Here is a 20942-nt window from a genome sequence, read left to right as displayed (position 1 = left end):
GCAAGGGCCGGGCCCCGGGCCCAGCCACGCCGGAAGCGCATGCGCAGAGCCCAGGCCCTGGCCATGGTGTCACGCGCGGCCTGACGTACATACACACAGAGGCACGCGGCCTAGGCAGGGGGCGGGGCACAGGGAGAGCGACAAGCTCTCTGCCCAATCAGAAATAGAGCTCCACCCCTTCCCGAATGCGGATCGGGCGCTGGGTCCTAGAGCCCGCCGGCAGCACCGCAGCGCCCCCTGCGGGGGCGGGGGCAGCAAGTCCCGCGCGCGGTGTCGGGGTCGGTGCGGGGTTTGTCACCGCACGGAGCGCGGCACGGCCCGTAAAGCCGCACTCTCACCCTCCGCTCCGTACCTGGCCGGGGCTGTGCCAGCACTCTCCGGTCCCCGGGAGCGAGACGGCAGCAGATGCGGCAGGTCCCGCTGCCGCTCCGGCGCGCCCAGCGCCAGCCTGGGAAGAGCCGGAACATGCCGAGGGGGGTTCGTGTTCTCATCGCAACCGCCCCCCACCCCCCGACGAGGCGACAGCACACGCCCCTCTGCCGGTGCTTCAACAGGTTACCCGGTGAGCTGCCCCCCACACCCTGACAGCACCTCCACTGAGTACACAGGGGCTGGCCAGAGGCGCTGCCTGCATTTCCGTTCCAGTTCAGGCTGCAGGGAGGGAAGAGGAAACACTTACAACAAAACACTTAAAACTTGGCAAGGTACCCGCCAGCTTTTCCGGGCTCCCCTGGTGCTTCGGGCTTGTCTTATCAGAGGATACTTTTTGCACTCTTAAAGCACATATTAAACACACGGCATACACGACAGACAGCATACACTATTTAAATCCTTGATGCTATTACTGAGCACTTAAAAAAAAATCAAATGTTGTGAACTTTCCAATTACAACCACTGATTTTAATATATCCAGTTGCTGATACACATTTTAAGTGACAGTTGATAAGAACTGGCACATCAACTTGTATTTCAAACACATGAAATTGCTTCCAGCAATGGAAAAGGAAAGCAGCTCTCATAACTTTTAAGAAAATAAATTCCAGTAATGACTTAATAAACAACTTGGTTATTGCTAGCAGGGATGGACAAAAGCCAGGCTGACGTCTTTGGATATTCAAGCCAACGTAAGTCATGACAGAACCGCGCTACTGATCAAATTTTTGCCAAATATTGAGTAAAACTGCTCTGCTAGTTAACTGTAATAGCATGTTAATAAAATACGAACCATCTGAAACATTCCTCTGAAAGTAACCCTATCTACAGTACTGAAAGAAATCCAATTTAGAGCAAACCCCCTATTTCACTATAAACGTATAAGAAAATGTGAGCTTTCAAGGTAAGAATATTTTTTCCTCGTTCCTTTACAATAAAGCTTGCAGAGCGTTTTCTCTGGAACATAGGGATGATCATGAATTTTTTATTTAGCAAATGATACATGAAAAAAATATGACAGTGTAGCTGGAATGCGGCATACACTATGTGATAACTAACTGCATGTGCCACTCCACACTTTGAAATAAATTAAGCACATTAAAAAGAGCATAAGCTCTTATCAAAGATTAAACAAGCCACCAACCAAGACAGTCTTTGCAAACCTGTTTTGAAGCTTTAGATCAAAGTGTGTGCCAGTAGCCTAAGGGTTGCTGACTCACCGGCAGGAATGCCTAGGCACTGCTGCCCACAACCCCACTGCTCTTTGTTCTTGTCTTTCAGAATTGTATTGGAAGTGCAGCCCAGAGGGCTCATTAGCCATGAGTTGGGGTAACTGGAAGAGAACTCAAGGGTACCAGGTTTTTCTTTAGCAAGTACCTTATCAGTAGGTTCTCCCAATTTATATTTACTGATCTATGGTTTTGCATGTATGATGTCACTGAATCTGTTCAAATGGCAGCCCCACAAACAGCTGCACTGGCAAAACTAAAACTGGCAAGGGGCAAGAATAAGCAGGAAGGGCTAGAGAACAGGCATTTTTGTTAAGCCACCGTTACCACAAAGAAACATAATACTGCAATCTCAAAGAGTAACAGTGAATACCTAAAAGGTTATGTGTAATTTAGTGGATGATGATGCATTAATCTCAAACTCCAGAAATAAAGAAGAAACATGCTTTTTTTACCTTGTCTGTAAGACAGACATGAAGATCATGAATGTGGAAAAGTTTCCTCAACACAGGCAGAGGTTACCTCTTGATTTAATGTTTTTAAGAACAGGTTGGACAAGCACATAAAGAATATTTTTCACTCTGGCCTGAAGTCACACTTAGGCTCACATTTCTGCATTTTCACGAACAATTCAGTAAGTAATTGGCACTACTCAAATAAACCAATAGACCTCATGAAACTGCTGACCCGCATAGTTCAGCATATGCACAAATAATCTGCAATATGCCATAACACAGTTATATCATTAAAGTCACTTATTTTGAAGCTGTTTTGTACAGTAATTGAATGCTTAGCCCTTCAACTCGTCATAAAATTAGTGAAAGCCTTTGCTAAAACAGGGCAAAATGTTGAAAACACAAGCAGTCCACTATTGAAAAGTATTAGATATAACCCCCACACGCAAATCCAACTGATAACAAGATATGAATTCTCTCAAGGAGAGTTAAGTCTCGTTAGTTTCCTTTGGTGATAGTATAAAATTTAATATGCGTTATAAGGCTGATGACAAGTAGACCTACAGCTACTACTGACCAATCTTTCATTCACATTCATAGTGTTTATAGTAAATATGTTACTGAAAAACAGCCCATCCCAATAATTTTGTCTCTTCACACAGAAATTTATGTAGAAATCAAGATTCAGACCATAAGATAAGGTATCAAGTGAGCAAACAGAACAGAGCTGGGGCACTTTTTCCTGGATCTGACAATCTTACTTTGCTAAAGAATAGACAGCATGTAACATGTTTTCTGCTTGAACAAACTGCAAATTTTTTTTCAAATTACAATTTTTCTTTTAGCTATCCTGGCTACCATGATAGACATGGTAAATAAATCACATTGGACAGTAATACTTGTGGTTGAGATATGCGGCAGTGTTTAGCTTTTATTTCAGGAATAACAATGCTAGAACATCCAGGAAAACAGCTCATATAAGAACAGTTCAGTGGTTTGGAGATACCAGAACTAACACATCACATTTAACAGTCAGCTTTGCTATACTTGGAAAGAATTCTGGTGTTTTGGACACATGTGGAACATGAGAAAAGTTACCTACATCTCATGCACAACTTAAGTTACACTATAAGAACAATTATAAAATAAAAAAGAATTGTACATTCAGCAGAAGACACATCATCATCATCATTGAAATGAACCAGGCAGGTAATTCAAATCAAAATAAACATAAATTTAGCTTAAAGATGCTTTCCATTAATTTAATTCAATTTTTTTGAGTACTTCCCAAAGAGTAGATTTTTTTTAAAAAAAATCTATACTAAAGTAGACAATTCCAATGTTTAGTTTAATACTAAAGTGTAAACCAAAGCAAAATAATATCACTTCTGTTGACTTACTTTAGTAACTTGTAAACAAATATTCTCCATTTGTACAAATGGCAGTGAGAAATTTCTTACATCAGTATCTTTTGACAAATAATTGAAGTGCATTCTAAAAATGGATCTTTAGTTGGTTTTAATAGCTTCTATCATTGATTTCTCAAATTAGACATAATTTCATTCTGAAATGGAGAGAATACTCTTCCATAACCAAAAACCTTCAGATCTATTGTTTTAAGAATGATTTTTTTAAAAAGAAAAGAAAAAGACATACAACATCTTCTATTAAAAGCTAAGATTTGTCAATAGCGCTGTCTTTGTTACGGAAATACCACATTTTTTTCTCCTATTTATTATTATACAATAATTAAGTGCTCATTTTTTCAACTGAGACTGTTTTGTCGTTGTTATAATCCAGAAACATAATGCCATCTCTGCTATGAACACTACACCTCTGGAAAAATAAAAAAGCTGACAATTTTTTTTATAAAAAGACAACAACCCTGAGGCATGAAGATTCAATTCTGTTGGTCACAACATTCAAAAGCACTAAGTAAACCAATAAGATACTGGTATATTTTTTCACAGTTTCTGAATTTCGAGCTGAATATGTATAGATTCATGAGGTACGCACAAGCAGACATTAAGACTTACATACACAAATGCTTGGAGAAACAAGCCACAGATAAGGAGGATTGATCTCATGCAAGTAACTCCATGGAATTCCACAGATCTTCCCATATCTCACACCAGTAGAACAAAGCAGTCAGGCTATTGGATTGTCTCACTGTTAAAGCCATCTAATACATGGATCTAGAATCTGAATTCATGGAGGAATAATGAAGTCCTACTGAATGACAAGATTTTTTTTTTTAAAAAAAACCACTTTCATGGAAATAAAAGGCTACATTATCAGTAAACACAACCTGCTGCCCTCCCCCCCTTCTTTGTTTCAGTTGTGTCCTAAAAAAATCAAAAGCAACATTCATATTAATCACACCACAATATTTTGCTTTCATGTGTTCTCCCCTCTTTTTACCCTTTCCCCACTTTCAAAATGCATTTCCAAGCTACTAATACTCCAGTAAGGACATTTAACCAATGTTAGTCACTTTAGATTAAACAGCATAACATCTTAATCTCCATGCACCATATAAGGAAAATTATGCTGATCCTTCCAGTTTCTTGTCTTTTCTAGTTCATTAGGGGATTCACATTAGATAATATATAGTTATTATTATGTGGTTATATTTCTAGCCCAAAGGGGCAAGTTTATAGTAGAAAAGTGCCATCTTGAGCCTACTGAGGAAAAACCCACAACCAACCAACCAAAAAAACCTCAAAGCAATAGAATTTAGGTCCTAATCCTGCAAATATGTAGTTACTCAAAAACAATTCAGTAGTACTATTCAGAACATAAGAAAAAGCTTGTGAAATTAAACTAAGTTTTATAAAAATGAACAAATCCTCCACTTGTTTTGCACGGTTGGAGTTCCTTGTCCAAAGAAGTGAACATATAAATAACCACTTCTTAGGAACAACTTCTTTTTGCTTTTCATCTAGCCTTTTTTATTCATGGATCCCTGGAGAATAAGTGTTAAGTCTCAGCACTCCAAAATAGAGGAGTTGATTTATTATTTTTAAGTTAAGATCCCTCCCCCTCCAATATGGAATGAAAATTTGAAATACATTATAAATAGACTTTCAGATGTTTTTTTGCGTGTTAAAGCAAAATCCTGTATTTGCTTCATACAAATTACTCAACTTGTGTCCATAGTATTCTTGCCCACATTTGAAGTTGCTCTAAGCAGGCATTAAATCCAGACTGTCACCCCATATGTCTAGTGTTAATACAGTCACCTTTGCCTCAGAAGAGCAAACCTAAGATCTTTAAAATTAAACCCCTTAATCAGAGAAACACGATTTCTCCAACCAGCTAGGTATTTATAAAATATTTTGTTACTTCCCTTTTTTTCTATTCCCATCTTTTTAGAGTCCTTCTATTATTGTGGTACATAATAAAGAGGGTCAGGTCAGACTATGCTAGCTCATTGTCTCTCACACATAATGGTTCCAGCCAACACCCTTACTTCAGATATTTCTTTCTGTCAAGCCTGCCATCCCTTCACTATTGCATCAGACTATCTTCCAGTAATTCATTCAAGCTCGCTCTCTGCCAATTTCTCCCTTTGTACCTTCTATAACAGTCATTTTGCTGCCCTCTGTGCTGTTTTAGACATAAGGAAAAATGCACACAGGAAAAGAGCCTCATTCCTCATTTCTGTGACACAGTAGCCAAGTGGAACAATTTCAGATAGACACCAGCTCACCCCAGTAGAATTCTGTAACACACTGGTTTTCCAACTTTTTAAAAATTCTAACCCATGAAAACATGTCATTAAAGACAAAGTACTGTAAATTTAAACCTGACAATAGGCTTGAGTATCAAATGTATCTTGTATGTTTCTCAGAAGCAGCTTAAGTTTCTTCCAGCAGACCTATTTGAGGTAGAGGGATATTCAGTTGCTCTGTGTGTATAATACATACATGGTCTGGTTGGCGCCCTAGATATCCGAGAGGGAAAAAATATGCATGCTCCGTGGATACAAATCTTCAGAATACAGACCAAAATATGTAACAAAAGTCATGTCTCCAACTCCAAGAGCATTCTATTAGATTTCAAGTCCTTAACTCAAATTTTGAAAACAGAAGAGGCTCTTAATAAAATGTGTTCCCTAAATTCATTCTCATATGCTGATTAATATTCTTACTGGAAACTTTACAAAATAAAAAGAAACTCTTGCATACTTTGAGTCCAGAAGAATGGAAGTTTGACAAGCTTTCAAGCAGCTGGAAACTGTTTTACTAATGAACATCAGGTAATCATAACTAAAACTTCAATACAGCTCCACATCTGTGTTAAGCAATCTTTAAAGGCAGGTTTTAATGTTTTGAGTTTTTAAAGGTTATAAGGGAAGAGTATTCAGATAATTAAATCTGATACTTAATGCTACCTTGTCCTTCCCTCAGTGGCAGTGATTGCTGTCAACCCTACAACACTGTGTATTACAACATAATAAGCAGAGAGAAGGTTAGCAAGAAGAGCCCATGCTTTGGTTTTTAACCCATTATAAAATGGTAACATCCTACATGTAGTTGTAAACAATTTCATTTACAGAAAAAAATAAAAATGTGTCCTCACAAGTAAAAAGAAATTCTTTTAGTAAAGACAAAAAAGTATTCAAAATACAGTTATAAAATTTTGGCATAGGTCTATTTGCATGGTTCATGCCAAGAGACTGTATGGAGAGGATGTGTAAGATAGGTAGAAAAGAGAAGAATGGGGTAATATAGTTTGTTACAGGATTAAGCTAAATGTTCAGAATTCTCTATATATAGAAATACAGAAAGACATTCTACGGAGCCAGATAGTAAAGAGCAATTCATAATAGCTGGCCACAGTGCACTGAATTCCTTTTTTTCCTTAGCAGTTGCTTGAGAGATACATTAGGTAATTGCACTGCCATGCTGCCAGATAATACTGGAATTATGAATTTTACCAGTACAGCAATTTTACTGTTAAGAAAATTGCTAATAAAGATCCTAACAAACAAGAAGAATTTTACCAGGAACATACAAAGTCAGGTTACATTGATGCCATAGATATTATCTCTGTCCTTTAAAATCCTTTTAGTATTTCTAGATTCTTTCCACTAGAAAAAAAGAAAAATCAAGAGAAATCAAATACGTACAGAAACACACTCACTCAAATGGCACTCATTGCATTTTGTACAATTAAGCTTTAGTGAAAATATACATCTTAAAACAAATGAAGTACAAATGTACAAAAATCCTCGAACTCAGATAAAAAATATATATAATACACTTTGCTACAGAGATATAAAACATTTAAAGTTTGCTCATCCCTTTCGATGAGTGTAAAATGATTTAAAGTCTGGAGGATTCCTGCTCATCATCACTGCAATCAGATTTAAAGCAGACCTGCAACAGAAGACCAAGAGACAATTCAGCTGCAGAACTGATGCTATTGTTGGTTTGTGTGGTTTTTTGGGGCACAGAAAGGCTGGGCAGAGGTATGTGGCTGGCTCTTTTTCCAGAATATTTTACTCCATACTAACTAAATGCTTTGGGAATATCAAAGGAAACCACAACCTGACCCCAAATCTCAAATCATTAAAGTTTCATTTAACCTTAAATTCTTCCTTTCTTTTAACTTCACAGAACAATTAACTGCAGTCATTACTTCGAAACTAACTGAAGGCTCTCAAGCCATATTAATTTTTTTAGAACTCTTTCTCAATACATAGAACCATACCTTGGGACAGAGGGAACCCTGCTGATTCAGCTGGAAAAGACTACAGTAAGACACAAGCTTTAGCTACATGAGATTATTAGTACACTTAACCATTCCTTCTATTCCATTACTGTAAGTGGGGGAAAAGTGAATTTGAAAAGGTGAACTAAAAATGACAGTACAATTATAGATTCCATTAGCATTGTACCATTTTAGAGAGGTGAATTACCAGCTGATGACAAAAAACATCATCATGCAATTTTAATAGATGGCCCTGTTGTGGCTACTTAATGCTATGCTCCTACCAATTTAAAAATTCCATTTCTGCTTGAAAGCAAAAGTATTTTCTACAGAAGCATTCTCTTTTGGAATACACTTCTGCTTCTCAAGATAATTCTACTCTAAGTGCAGGCATACTGAGCAAGCAGAATTGGTATACTATCTTCAACCAAAAACCTTTACAAATAGCCTACTTCTGCATCACCTATAATCAAGCACAATATGCCACATGTCTTTTAGGTGGTAAATACTCAATTCATCCACTCTTTAATAAACATTTAGAGGTTTAAGTTCTGTGTGTAAGAAAGGGCTGTGCATTATCAGCTATGTAAAAATAGAATATGTTGTTGTTTTAGTAAAGGCACTAAACTACCTAAGATATTTTAAGATTTGTTTCACAACACTTCTACACAGTCAATTCATTTAAGGGATATTTTTACTTATTTGCTTAATGCACTAGAATGATACATTGGGAGCCCAGCTTCTTAAAGGAGCAAGTCCTAGGAGTTGCATTACTCCACCACACTGACTTGTGAGTTCATTAATTAATTTTATTTAAAGTTTTTAGAGAGAGGGCCTCATTTATCTCCAGAGGGCCTCAATTATCTCCAAAGTCATCTCCCCAGAAATTTTTATAAAAAAAGGGCAAAATACATAAGGAGCAAGATCCAAATTAATATCTTTATATCTTTAGGAAAGAAAGATCTATAGCACAGCTGTTAACAGCACACACTACCTTTTCCCCAGGTAACAGCTAGGAGACACTAGAGGAACACAGAATGCTCAAGGAGAAAAAACTCCTGGAGTTATGGGGATTGCCATAGTTTCTGAAATGCAGTGCAGAGACAAAGCCATAACAAACCAGATTTCATTAGTTTTGGTATTCAGCAAACAACTTGCTTTTACTTTCGCAAAATAATATAAAAAAATTGAATGGAATGTTAAGGTCTTACTGGTAATTTCCTTAAGAAAGAAAAGAAATACCCTTACCTCTCCACTAAAAAGTCTGTGAAAGAAGCCTCTTTTTGGTTTAGGAGACCTCTCTCTGTCTGGTGACACAGTACCATCAGTTTCATATGCATTGATATCTTCAAAGCATCCTGTTTCAATCATCTTTGAAACATATGAAATATAAATTGAAATATCCATACAAGCCTTGCAAACAAGTTCCATATATTATGTATTTCTTCTGGCTGGGTACTCCTAACAAGTTACAAATTCATCAGCCAAACCACACCACTTGCAGAGCTCCATGAAGGAAGGCAAAGTCTACATTAACTCTCCTTGTGTACCCAACAAACTAAAAAATAGCCATGAGAGGACTATCATGCAATAAGTACTTCAGATGCTCCCTTGCTTTGGGAGGGTATTTCTTCTGCCCATGATGCAATAATCAGAAGTTTTTAGAACTAGAAATTGATTCTCCTATCATCTGTTCTTCTCATTTCACAGCAGTTTAGCCTGACAAATATAGTATCTCTATACCCTGGACTGAAAATAAACATGACATTTAATAGGAGAAATCATTATTCTATGCAGAATACTAGTACTCGCATAGTATTGGGGGATACTTTTTACAAAGGGGACAAATTACATTCTTGGAGAAAAAGCAGCTGATGTCTACCACAGTAATTTAAGCATCATTCTGGTGTTTTGGGCAACTGTCTATTAAAACACAACTAAAATATACCATAATTAGAAATAAGGCAGCGAAAAAAAAAAAAAAAAAAAGACAACTGATTTCTGGGGAGAAGTGAGGGATGTTGAAGTGATCTGTGTTGTGTTTGTGAAAACAAAATAATTAAACACACAATTATGGGGTGCAGAAAGAATAAATGCCAAAATGTAACAAACAGGCATGGTCAGAAGTGGCTAACGCCCACATGTAGTTGGCATTTATCGGTGAGTGTCACTGACGCATCTATCATAATGGGCATGCAACAAAATGATTATGCCTTGTAGAATAAGAGAGGACATAAAGAGAAATAAGAAGAAATGTGGTCTGCTTTTGTCATAAACAATGATATTAGGTAAATTATGGGAGGGGAGGAGGAATCTTAAGAGGCTGAGAGAAAGATTTGAAGGAAAATCTCAGTAATATGAATAAAAAGAAAAAAATAAGCACAAATGTAAAATGAAGTCTGCACAGTTATTCCTCAAAGAGAAGGAATTAGCATCACCAGATTATCACAACTGCTTTCAAATTTATCCCTCTATGTGGGCTTAGTTGTTAAGCTGCTGTGCATTTCTTAATGACTGGATCAGAGACTGAAGTTCAGAATTACAACATAGCAGGAAGTGTTTATTTCTCCAATAGCCTAAGGTTCATTGCTTCTCAGCAAATACTTTCTATGTCAAATGACCCCTTCAAATCTCATTCTTAAATGTAATGCAAAAAAAAAGCAGAAGGGAAACAAAAAGGAATGTATTTTTTTCTCCGAGTTGCTCATCTTTTGTGTTCATACTTTAAATTTAAAAAAAACATACTGGGAAAGAAACTACACTAGTAGAATTCAAGACAATACTAATTTCAGAAAGTTATGAACATCTTATAATAGGGGGAAATCATTCATAACAAAAACTAGAATTTTAAATAATTATTACTAAATGCTCTTTCTGATTTAATGAAGATTTGAATTTCCTAAATACAGACTAAACTGCATGCAGAGGTAGCAAAATTCTAGTATTCTACACAGAATACTAGAATACTCATTCACTAGGTAGATGAAAAAGCTTTAAGAGAAAGTCTGACTCAACCCATATAGAACTGTTTGTTTTGAAACCTTAGAAAAGGTGAATTTGCAGTTCTGTATTATTATGCCACTTGAATACTCTATTGATATACAGGCATAATACACAAACAGCTTGCATTGCTTTATTTGCTTTTGAATACTTTGAATAACATTCTATCCCTCTCCTATGAACAGCAATATTGAATAACATGTGATAGAACAACAAGGAAAATGTGGTGATACTGTTGCTAAATACTGCTTTGTATGCTGTATCTATGATGACAGGATGCCAGATTCTATTTATTCAAGTTTACGATAGCTCTCAATTTTTAGCAAGTTATTTTCTGGGAAAAACTTTTTCTGAAGACTCAAGTCAGCAAAGAAGTCTAAAGCAGAAACTTCTTTACATCTCACAGAGAAATTTAATACTATAATTATATCCCTTATTAAATCTTCTGTACTGCTGTGCTAAAGAAAATAATCTATATTAAATATACATACCTCGTTTTGCCAAGGGATTGAGACACAACCCGTAACAAATTTGGAATAGAAGTCATCATCCGTAGTATCCAGATTCACTCCTTTTACTGTTGAGAACTGCTCTATGTCTAGGACATCTTTACAATATACGGCACGTGGCTGCAGTACAAAACAAGATTGCTTCATTAAGGTTTCTGTGGTTTGGGGGGTTTCTTGTATTGGTTTGGGTTTAATTATTTTTCTTTATTTCCTAGATGAGCAAAGGGGGAGACAAATGTCTGCAATTTTGTATTTCACATTGCTAATCACCAAATTACATTATACTACAAAACAGAAATGCAAAAACATAGAAGACTCTTCATAAGGCACCTGAGCAATTCCATCCATCCTGCAAGTAACAGAAAGGAAATATCAAAACCAGAAACAGCATGCAATGTTTCTGGATTTTCTAATGTTTGTCGTAATTCACTCATCTTCTGTCACCCTCCTTTCAACTCCAGAGTAATTTCTTCAAAGCTAATCTTCCTTTGTTCAGCATCTGCGCTCTGGAAGTAGACTTTTAAGAGCTAAGAAATCAGCTACAAAGCTCCCTAGAGCAATACCACTATTGTAAATTGTTTTGTGATCTCAGATGAAATGCCACAAAACAGCTACTATCAATACCTACAATGGCATACTCCTACCAATGTAATTAACTTTAAAAGTTTCTGTGGAGTTCACATGATTGCAGGTATAGAATTATGACAGTTATTGCCTTTTTAGATACTAATCAAATCTGTCTCACCTACTTACATCTGGCAAGAACGGAGGTTCTAACATGTTAGCTTCCAGCCTCTTGAAGTTAATATTCTTGAAAATAGGATGTTGCTTTACAATAGCAGCTCCATCTTCAGTGCAACCCAGTCGTTCCCCTGGATTTTTAGCAAGTAACTGCAAAGGGGAAAAAAAGGCTGATCGAGTGATATAATCCCACAATTTAAAAAAAAAAAAAAAAAAATCAATCTATATCAAATGTCTTTTAATAAGTTTATTTTGTTACTTAGCTTTTTATTAGATGAAATTTATCATGCTATCAAAACAAACTGGAAATCGAAATGGCAACATTCTGGGAACAGATTTTCAGTAGTCAGAAGACTTCCTGAAAGCAGACCATTTGAAGATTGTACCCAAAGTTAAGTGAAAATATTTTAATTGATGCCATACTGAATAGATTTTACAGTACAGGCTTTGTAACAGACTTTACTTTCAAGAAATACAGGCTTTTTTTTCTTTTTCAATGGGCTTAACTAATGTACATATTTTGCATAAACTAGTAAAGAAAACTTTTGAAGCTTTCTGTATAGATGTGTCTGTTTTAAAATTTAAGAACATGCAAGATTAGAAAACCTGTTGTTTCATACAGGCTCTTTTAAGCAAGAAAACTAGTATAGTACTCTCCCATTTCTCCCCATGCAGTATCAAAGTTGAGTGTGCTATTGTACTCTGCCTATAATTACATGTGATCCAAGGAGTCCTGGACCTTTTCATTCACATGATGAATGCAGCCTTCCTTCATCTTAAAAAAAGTTCTGAATTCTTAAACTTTGATAATTGAACAATTCATGGACAATCACAAACTTCCATCTGAACCAAAGAAAGATTTAAGAACTCCAGTTTTGAAAAATTTTCAATAGATGTTAAAATAAAGTAGTTCATCTCTTAAAAAAGTATTAGAAATTTAATTTTCAAACCTCTACGTCTCTTCACCCACCATCCTGCAGATAGATTTTGCCTCCTCTGAGAACTTGTCTGAATACGTTTCCTGGTCTTCCTTTACTCTCCGGTCAATCTCATCCCGTTTGACCCTTTCCTTATGCTTCCTGAATGGAGACTGTCCTTCAATCATTTCATAAATCAAGCATCCAAGACCCCACCAATCCGGGCTGAATGTGTACTTTTCATTTTTGAGCACTTCTGGAGCTATAAAACAAAAACAAAAAAAAAACCCATGACAATTCACTTTAAATTGATTAATAAAATATTGGAAAAACTCTCGGGTACTCTTTCCGCCCTGTGCAGAGATCTTCGCATAACTCCTCTGTACTTTGAAGAAACATTAATTTCTAGAGCAAGGACTCTATTTATATCCAAGAGAAGCACTTAAGTTCTTTAACACTTAAGGTCAGCATTGTTTGCAAGCTGAGAATGAAGTTTGTCCAAAGCATGGAAAGAAATGTGTTGTCACAGTAATTTATCTGCTTACCCATGACCCTAAATCTCTTTGAACCTCAAAAAACAAAAAAAAAACAAACAAAAAACAAACAAACAAAAAAAAAAAAATTAGGTGCTTTCTTAAAGTTCTACCTAATACTAGAATTTCCAGAGTTAAGTTTTCAGGTTTATCAGTAGGCTCATAATTGACTATTAACTTCTATCACCACATACTGTAACCTTAAAAGCCTAGTAACTAATCCAGGCCCAACAGAGTTCTTTGGACAAGTCATTCATATAGTCACAGAAAAAAATTTTCTGGTAAAATGTAACTAGCAAAGAATACTTTACATACCCATGTAACCAACAGTTCCAACCCGTCCCCGGACTGTTTCTCCTTCTGGAATCTGAACAGCTAATCCAAGATCTGAAATTCTTATGTGTCCTATATATGTTAAAATAAATTAAACATAGTCAGCAAATAATAAAGTAACATCACATTTAAAACAAATAATTTCTGTAGCATACTTCATAAAAAAAAAAACCCACTCCAAAACATTAGAACATTCATAGACTTATAGCACTAAGTTTATTTAACTTAACTAAAAAGGAGTGATTTATCATTATTCAACTCTTCCTTGAATGCGTAAAGGAAGAAAGGCACAGATCTAACTGATTTCCTGAAGGTCATACAAAAAGAATTTGCTATTAAGTACTCTAATTCCTAGCTTTGGCATAGGCTGCTACTCTAGGACAAACAGAAATGATGACTGCTCATTTCAAATTCTGTATCTATGCATCAGACACTTGTATTTTTCCATTCCATATTCCTGCCACAAACACTTCGCTTTCTGACTTCCTAACAAAACATCAGAATTTACTCCATGTTTCCCAAATACAAGAAAACTGTAGCCTGTACTGAGACATCAGGTTTTCCTCTAACAAAGTACCCTAATAATGCTGAGCACAATTAATTGCAATTGCTATCCCCTCTCTCACCCTAATTAAAAGCTAATTATAAATGAAAATGAAAGCCTACTTATAATTATTTATATTGTAACATGTCAGTACATTATTAGATTTCCCCTTCTCATGAATCAGTCTATTTCACTTTATTAGTCAAACTTCAAGTTGACTACCTTTCCTACTATGCATGGCGTTTACACTTGCACCTGTGACATAGTAGTCTGGCGGAAGGCTACGATTTGTCATGAAAATCACTGCTCAGATGGGGAAACAGTCCCAGAAGCGCAATGGGAGCAAGTTCACCCCACCCTCCCTTACATTCCAATGGACAGATACAGTTATTTGCTGGAGAGACTCAACAACAAATGATTTAAGACAGTCCAAGACAAGAATTGTATTGACAGGATTCTATTTTAAGAATACGTAAGGTACTTTCTTAATAAAAATATAAAGGGCTAGACAAAAGAAAGGTAAATTACATTTTCAACTCAATTTTAAAAAAGAAAATTGCCAATTATCCGTAGTAGAAAGATTCAGAGTGAAAAAAACAAACCAAACCTAACCCCATACATTTTTAATACTGAATCTAAGGACAGGGACACTGTCATTTACAGAAACATTGCAGATTCACAGAATTCAGGCTAGAAGGGACTTCAGAAGGTCTCTAGTACAACCTTCTGAGCAAGCAGTCAGCCCGAAGTGTTCAAATGTTTTTTAATTCTTGTCTAGAAAACCTCAAAGAGTGGACACTGTATCACCTCTCTGGGCAGCACATTCCAATGCCTGAGTGTCCTTTGTGCATATATTCTCTGTCATTCAAAAAGCTCTACAGCATCAATGGTAGTTACCAGCATATGAATTTCTTACTTACATGTGACAAATTATCAAGGGGTGGGGAGAGAAGTGGAGAAAGTCAAGTGCCACTCTATATACTAGTTGGAAATAACTAAATGCTCTTGGAGCAGCAAATGCTATTTTAAATAGATTCAGATGGCTCTTCTATTCCCTGACATCTGATGAACCCTTTTCAAGTGCAGGATATGAGCTCCTGAAGCGATTTTCTAATTAGTCCTCTCTGCTCTTTGGAACAAGATCAGAATATCCCTGGCAGAGAGAAAGCATTCTAGTGCAGTCCTGCAAGGCTACATTTTTCCTCAAAGAAGCCTTCAGCTTTTGCAAGACATTGCTGGAGAGAAAAATTAAAGAATGCATTTGATGTCTAGCAAAGCTTTAGCTCTTGGAAAATGACTTCTCCCAAGCATCACCTTTTTAGAAATTTATCAGTCAGAACATGCTGACTTTAAAAAAAAAAAAAATACTGTGCTAATGACTTCAGAAAGAGTTTTTCCTTAACTAAAATACTCAGCAATTACAAACTGGTAATATGCATCCACATCTTAGAAGAAGGTAATTACTGCATATGTTCTACAGTGAATTCAAAAGACTGATAAATTTCAGAGTCATTAAAAAAAATAATTTGGCTTTTGAAAAACAAAAAAACTACAAATATTTCCTCATATTGTTTGTACTTCCTCGATTCCTTCCAGCCACATACACATCAGTGAACATAAGACCTGTTTTAGTTAAAATATTAATACAGAGATGCTTCAGATTTCTTTTTGTGTTTATTGCTTAAACATTACAGTTTACTAAGTAAAATTCTGGCCCCACATCTAACAAATCATGCTTCCATAGTCAAAGAAAAGACAAACAGAGAACAAATCCATACAGAAGTTTTAGCCATCTTAAATCAAGGAGAGGGCGGAGCAGGAGGAGCAAAAGGGGAAAAGCAGTCATTTTAAGGTGGGAATTGACCCCTCAAACATAGCCACTGTCATCCTCCAAAGAACCAGTATCTTCCCTTACTTTCTAAAAAGCAAGGGCAGTTTTTTCTTTACTAATTAAAGTTAACATTTGATAGTCAGGTCCCTTTTATCATGAAGAAATCCCTTTGATTTCTTGCATAGTGTTAATTAGATTTGTAATTCCTGATTTCAAAATTAATTTCCATTTTTACTTACCACAGTCATCAAGGAGTATATTCTCAGGCTTCAAGTCTCTACAAATTAAACAAAACAGAAATGTGAATTATACAAAGGCAAAATTATTAGTCATCATCAAGTGCAAATGAGGCAACAAAGTCAAAATTATTAGCCATCATCAAATGCAAGTGAGGAAGCAAACATAAGACTTCTTGGTTCCGATTAAAGCATTTTTAATACAGGTGGTATTAAAATTTTGTATTTAATATATTTTATTAATATTAAATAATATTTTGTATATATCTTCCATGTATATACAAAAAAAGTTGTGAAGTTGAGGACCTGTACTATAATACCATAGAACTCAATCAACTAATCCATTTATATTAACAACAGTTATTTATATTTCATAGATGAGAAACTTTCTCTATACAACACTAAAATCTTGATATGAAGAACCACCAGCTTACACCCAATTTTGTGCTCATAAGTGAAAGACAGTTCTCCTAAGAGTATCAGCCATACAACTCCACAATAGTAAAGCACATCAATGCTTGCTGCAGTTTGATGTTGACCCCATGCTATATTCCACACCATGGAGTCAAAATATCAACAAAAAAGGAATATTCTCAAGACTAAGAATAGGCTTAATATCATCCATTCAAACTCCATTCTTTTAATTTGGACATGCAGCTTCTAAAGCTTACTAGACAATTCATCTAATTAGAGTTCTTTGCAATTGGCTTTCTAAGAGTCTCTACTAGTTTTCTGTAAACAAAGTTTCACATGAAACATTTTTTAGCTATTACATGCTAGCAAGACTCAGGCAATAGTAAAAGTGCAGTTAATTCAGTGTTGCAATTCTGCATTTTACCGGCATCATCTTGTAAATTTTTACTTTAAGAAGAAAAGAAGAAACTCAAGGGGATATCTGGATTTCCTCCCCCTCCAAGGAAAATTTGGGGAATCACCATAGCTGAATCAGAAGCTGTTCAGAGGTTACTTTTAGGATATATCCTCTAGCAGATTCTACCGAGAACATACATAGTTTCATATATATTATATATATATATGCATGGAATATATTTATAAAAGATATAATGTATATTATATACATAATTGTGATATGCATCAGAAAGTATGTGGACTGAAATACAGTCTCTTAGATTTATTCTACCATAAATATTTTAAGGCCAGAAATAGACAATTAAAAATCAGTACTTGGCTAAAGATTCAATTATTATTGGAATGGATTATTAAAAACAATATGTACATATACAGGTATATGTACAGTTGTGACATGAATAGTTATTCATATACAAGCAGAAAAGACTATGAAAGGCACAATTTTAGGAAGAACAGCTCTAGATTTACATTCAAAACGAGACAGAAATACACACTTGTTCACAAAGAAATCTGTATGCTTTTTTCCCCCAAATATTGATAAATTGATGATCTGAAGTATGTGTATTCATGTTAAAGTTTAATTTCAAGAGATTAACTGTATTAAAAAAGGCAGCAAGATGCTTTTATTTAATACTTTTAAGTCCAGACAGTCCGCATGTTAATCATTTGAAGTTAGATATGAGATTACAATAACAGAAGAATCAGGAGAGCTCAGAGTGAAAAAAACCAAAACAACAAAAAACCACAACCAAACCCCCCCCCCCCCAGTATCAAAAAAGCAGAAGAAAATTCAGCTCGAATTTTAGGTAGAAACACATCTACTTTGAAGCACGTAATAGTGCTCAGGTTAACTCAAGTCAACAACTTTAAAGAGTTCCATCTCCAAGAAGCTGATTAAAGCCTAACCTAAAACCTAAGACTTATTAGGAACATCTGCTGCTTAACAGAAGCTAATTCTGTTCTGACATGATTTTGGTCAGTCAATAGTAAAACCTGTTTCTAGCTCAATTTCCATCTCTTTAATGTTATTAGTTTCTAGGCCTAGCAGTTCACAAAAAAATCAGCTTTTATAAGTATTCAGCTATAAATTCTAGCTCCGGGATGCTAGCTTTGGGGTATCAGCCTTGTCCCTCTTCCCTTCCTCCACCATGACAGAGACCAAAGTCACAATTTCTGTTGGAATACACAGATGCTAGTCCTGCACTGGACAACAGGCTACTTGAGCTGAAAACCACGCTCAAAGCAAGAGCTAGCAAATACAATTCGAGCAACAGAGGCAGCAGTTTTCTCTTAGGAAACAGAGAAAAATTAGAGGACAGTAAAGCTCACACAAGTAAGAGGTTCATTTCAAAAAGTTTTATAAAAATTATGTATGTATTTTAAATTGGACTAAACAAGCACTAATCTATTTGTGCTATAGCTTACACCAGCCTCCCTACAGAGAAAATTTCTAAATAAAAATCCTTCCAGGGATCTCACTGTGAAGTTGTCTGAGCATGAGAGGCAGGCAATGAGCTACTTGAGTTAATCCACTCAAGCTTCAACTAGTCTTTGAGCCTGATCTTTGACCTTCTAGGCACATTCAGTGGCCCTATGGGCACCTACATGTTTGTAAGTAAAACCTAGGTATTCAAGCAGCTTATCTGATTAAAAACACTACCATCCTTGAGCAGTCACGTAACCCCTGCAGGAAAATTACAGCAATTTTGGAAAAGCAAGTACTTGTTCCCCACTCTGTCTTATGCAAATCCTGACTTCACTCTGTCTTATCAGACTTTTTATGTAGCAGATGGATGAAGAGCTCCACTACTGCCTGTTCCTATCTGTTTGCTTATTCTTCTAATGTCAGTAACATATGGCAAGTTACAAATAGTTTCACAAGCTCCCATTGAACAAGCAAACTGGCTCAATCGCTACCCCAGAGCAGTTCAGGACCTTCCTTCCAGCTCTGCACCTGTTCTTTTAACCCATTGGGAACCCTACTAACGAAATGGCATAACTGACTCCAGGGTCCTACAGACAACACTAATGCCACTGCTTGAAATTTAGTAATAACAGGTATAAAGACACATAAAACACACAATAAAAATTGGTGTTAACAGAGAGGAAAGCTTAGTTTTACCACTTTATGAGGCAATTTGCTACTGATGATGACACATCCCAAATATAATAAGTTTATTATAAATTTTAACATGACTGACTTACATTAAAACTGCCATTCTAGGTCTGAACAAACTGACAATATTAACTGATTTTATTGCTATCTGCTGACACCTGTCTGCACCAAGGATTTCTATTTTCAGAAGTTCTGAAGTTCCATTCTTCCCCTGCCTCTACAGTATACTTTCCTGTGAATATACAGATGGATAGCCACAAAAACATGTTCTCAAGAAAATATTTTCTAACAGTATGTTACAGAATTAAAGTCTGCCTTAACAGTTTAAGCTAAGCAAGTTTAAAACTCCTCCTTTAAAGCTGGAAAACAAATGCAGTAATAGCTCTCGAGATATGGCAACAAGAAAAAGAACTAGCTCTAATTTCAGAAATTCCATGGTCACACCAGTATTAAATGCTTTCAAAATGACAGCAAAAATAAGAAAAATATTACTTCTGTATCTTCTTGCCCTTGAAAATGGAAAATACTAGTTACCATAATTCAGGAAAATAATGAAACACATTTTCATTGATTCAATGATTTATATTCTCCCCCCACAACAACATTAAGACTGAAGGCTGCCAGCATAACTTCTTTGGTGAGAATAAAATAATTACGGCAAATTTTCCCAAGCTTTCTGTTTCACTAATCATATATAATCACTGCACTGCTGCTTAAATACATTTCTATTAAGATGCCTTATAGAGAATTTTGATCATATATCACTGTAATTGGTGACATTCTGAAGACTTCCATGACCACCTGCTTTGGCTTTGAAACTGTAAAATTTACAACTGTGTTCCTGAATGCATGACACAAAATGAAGTAGATATGGAAAAAACAAATCAAGACAATCATGAAAAAAATCTACCATTAGCAAAAGAGAAGAAACAAGACTTTTTTTTTTTGTTGTTATTGCAAGAAATTGGTCATTCAATACTAAAAAGCACAGGGCTGAAAGTGATTCTACAGAGTGTAAAATTATCCAAACGTCTTCCAGTATTAGTACTCATGTGTAGTTGAGCTGACATGGTATAATTAAGAGTTTTTCATCATCTATTTACATACTGGGCAGGAACTCCCTTAGTATGTCCTATACTGAATTATTTAAATAATACCTGCGGGTATTACGATTAAATTTAAGCCCTTCTTTTTCCTCCAAGCATACAAATTATTCAGTTAACTAACACATATACAGGTAACTGCATCTTAGTGTTTCATTTTGTTACAAACAGAGGACCAAAAATAATTCCCATTTTTTTAATTAAGAGGCAATTTTACTCGGTTGTGAAACTACTTTTTTCCTTGCTAATGAATTTAAAGCCATGCAACTTCTTAATAACTGGAAACTGAATATAGCACAAAACAAGGCAGAGATCTAGACACCAAGAGCACTCCAGAAGAAACCATGACCTCCAAGATCTGGAATTACAGTCAGA

At 35.9% G+C, this 20942-nt stretch overlaps 1 protein-coding gene across 2 annotated transcripts in view; it reads right to left on the bottom strand.

The window, feature by feature from the left end:
- Positions 1 to 6338: 6338 nt before the first annotated feature.
- Positions 6339 to 20942, bottom strand: part of GRK4 (G protein-coupled receptor kinase 4) — a 40296-nt gene continuing 25692 nt past the window's right edge. Inside the window, exons 10-16 of one of the 2 annotated variants that reach the window (XM_026847037.1) lie at positions 16482 to 16519; positions 13850 to 13939; positions 13055 to 13263; positions 12097 to 12234; positions 11326 to 11463; positions 9083 to 9205; positions 6339 to 7500 (exon numbers count right to left, since the gene is read on the bottom strand). In XM_026847037.1, the coding sequence (XP_026702838.1) occupies positions 7447 to 7500; positions 9083 to 9205; positions 11326 to 11463; positions 12097 to 12234; positions 13055 to 13263; positions 13850 to 13939; positions 16482 to 16519 (790 nt within the window). In that variant the 3' untranslated portion in view covers positions 6339 to 7446. Of the gene's footprint in view, positions 7501 to 9082; positions 9206 to 11325; positions 11464 to 12088; positions 12235 to 13054; positions 13264 to 13849; positions 13940 to 16481; positions 16520 to 20942 lie in introns of those variants that run through there. The other variant, XM_026847038.1, reaches the window with a different exon arrangement.

The sequence above is a fragment of the Athene cunicularia genome (assembly GCF_003259725.1).
Source record: "Athene cunicularia isolate RWA chromosome 4 unlocalized genomic scaffold, athCun1 chr4_part1, whole genome shotgun sequence".
In the NCBI taxonomy this organism is placed as follows: Eukaryota; Metazoa; Chordata; class Aves; order Strigiformes; family Strigidae; genus Athene; species Athene cunicularia.
Note: the sequence above shows the minus strand (reverse complement) of the source record. Positions and strands in the feature narration are given on the sequence as shown.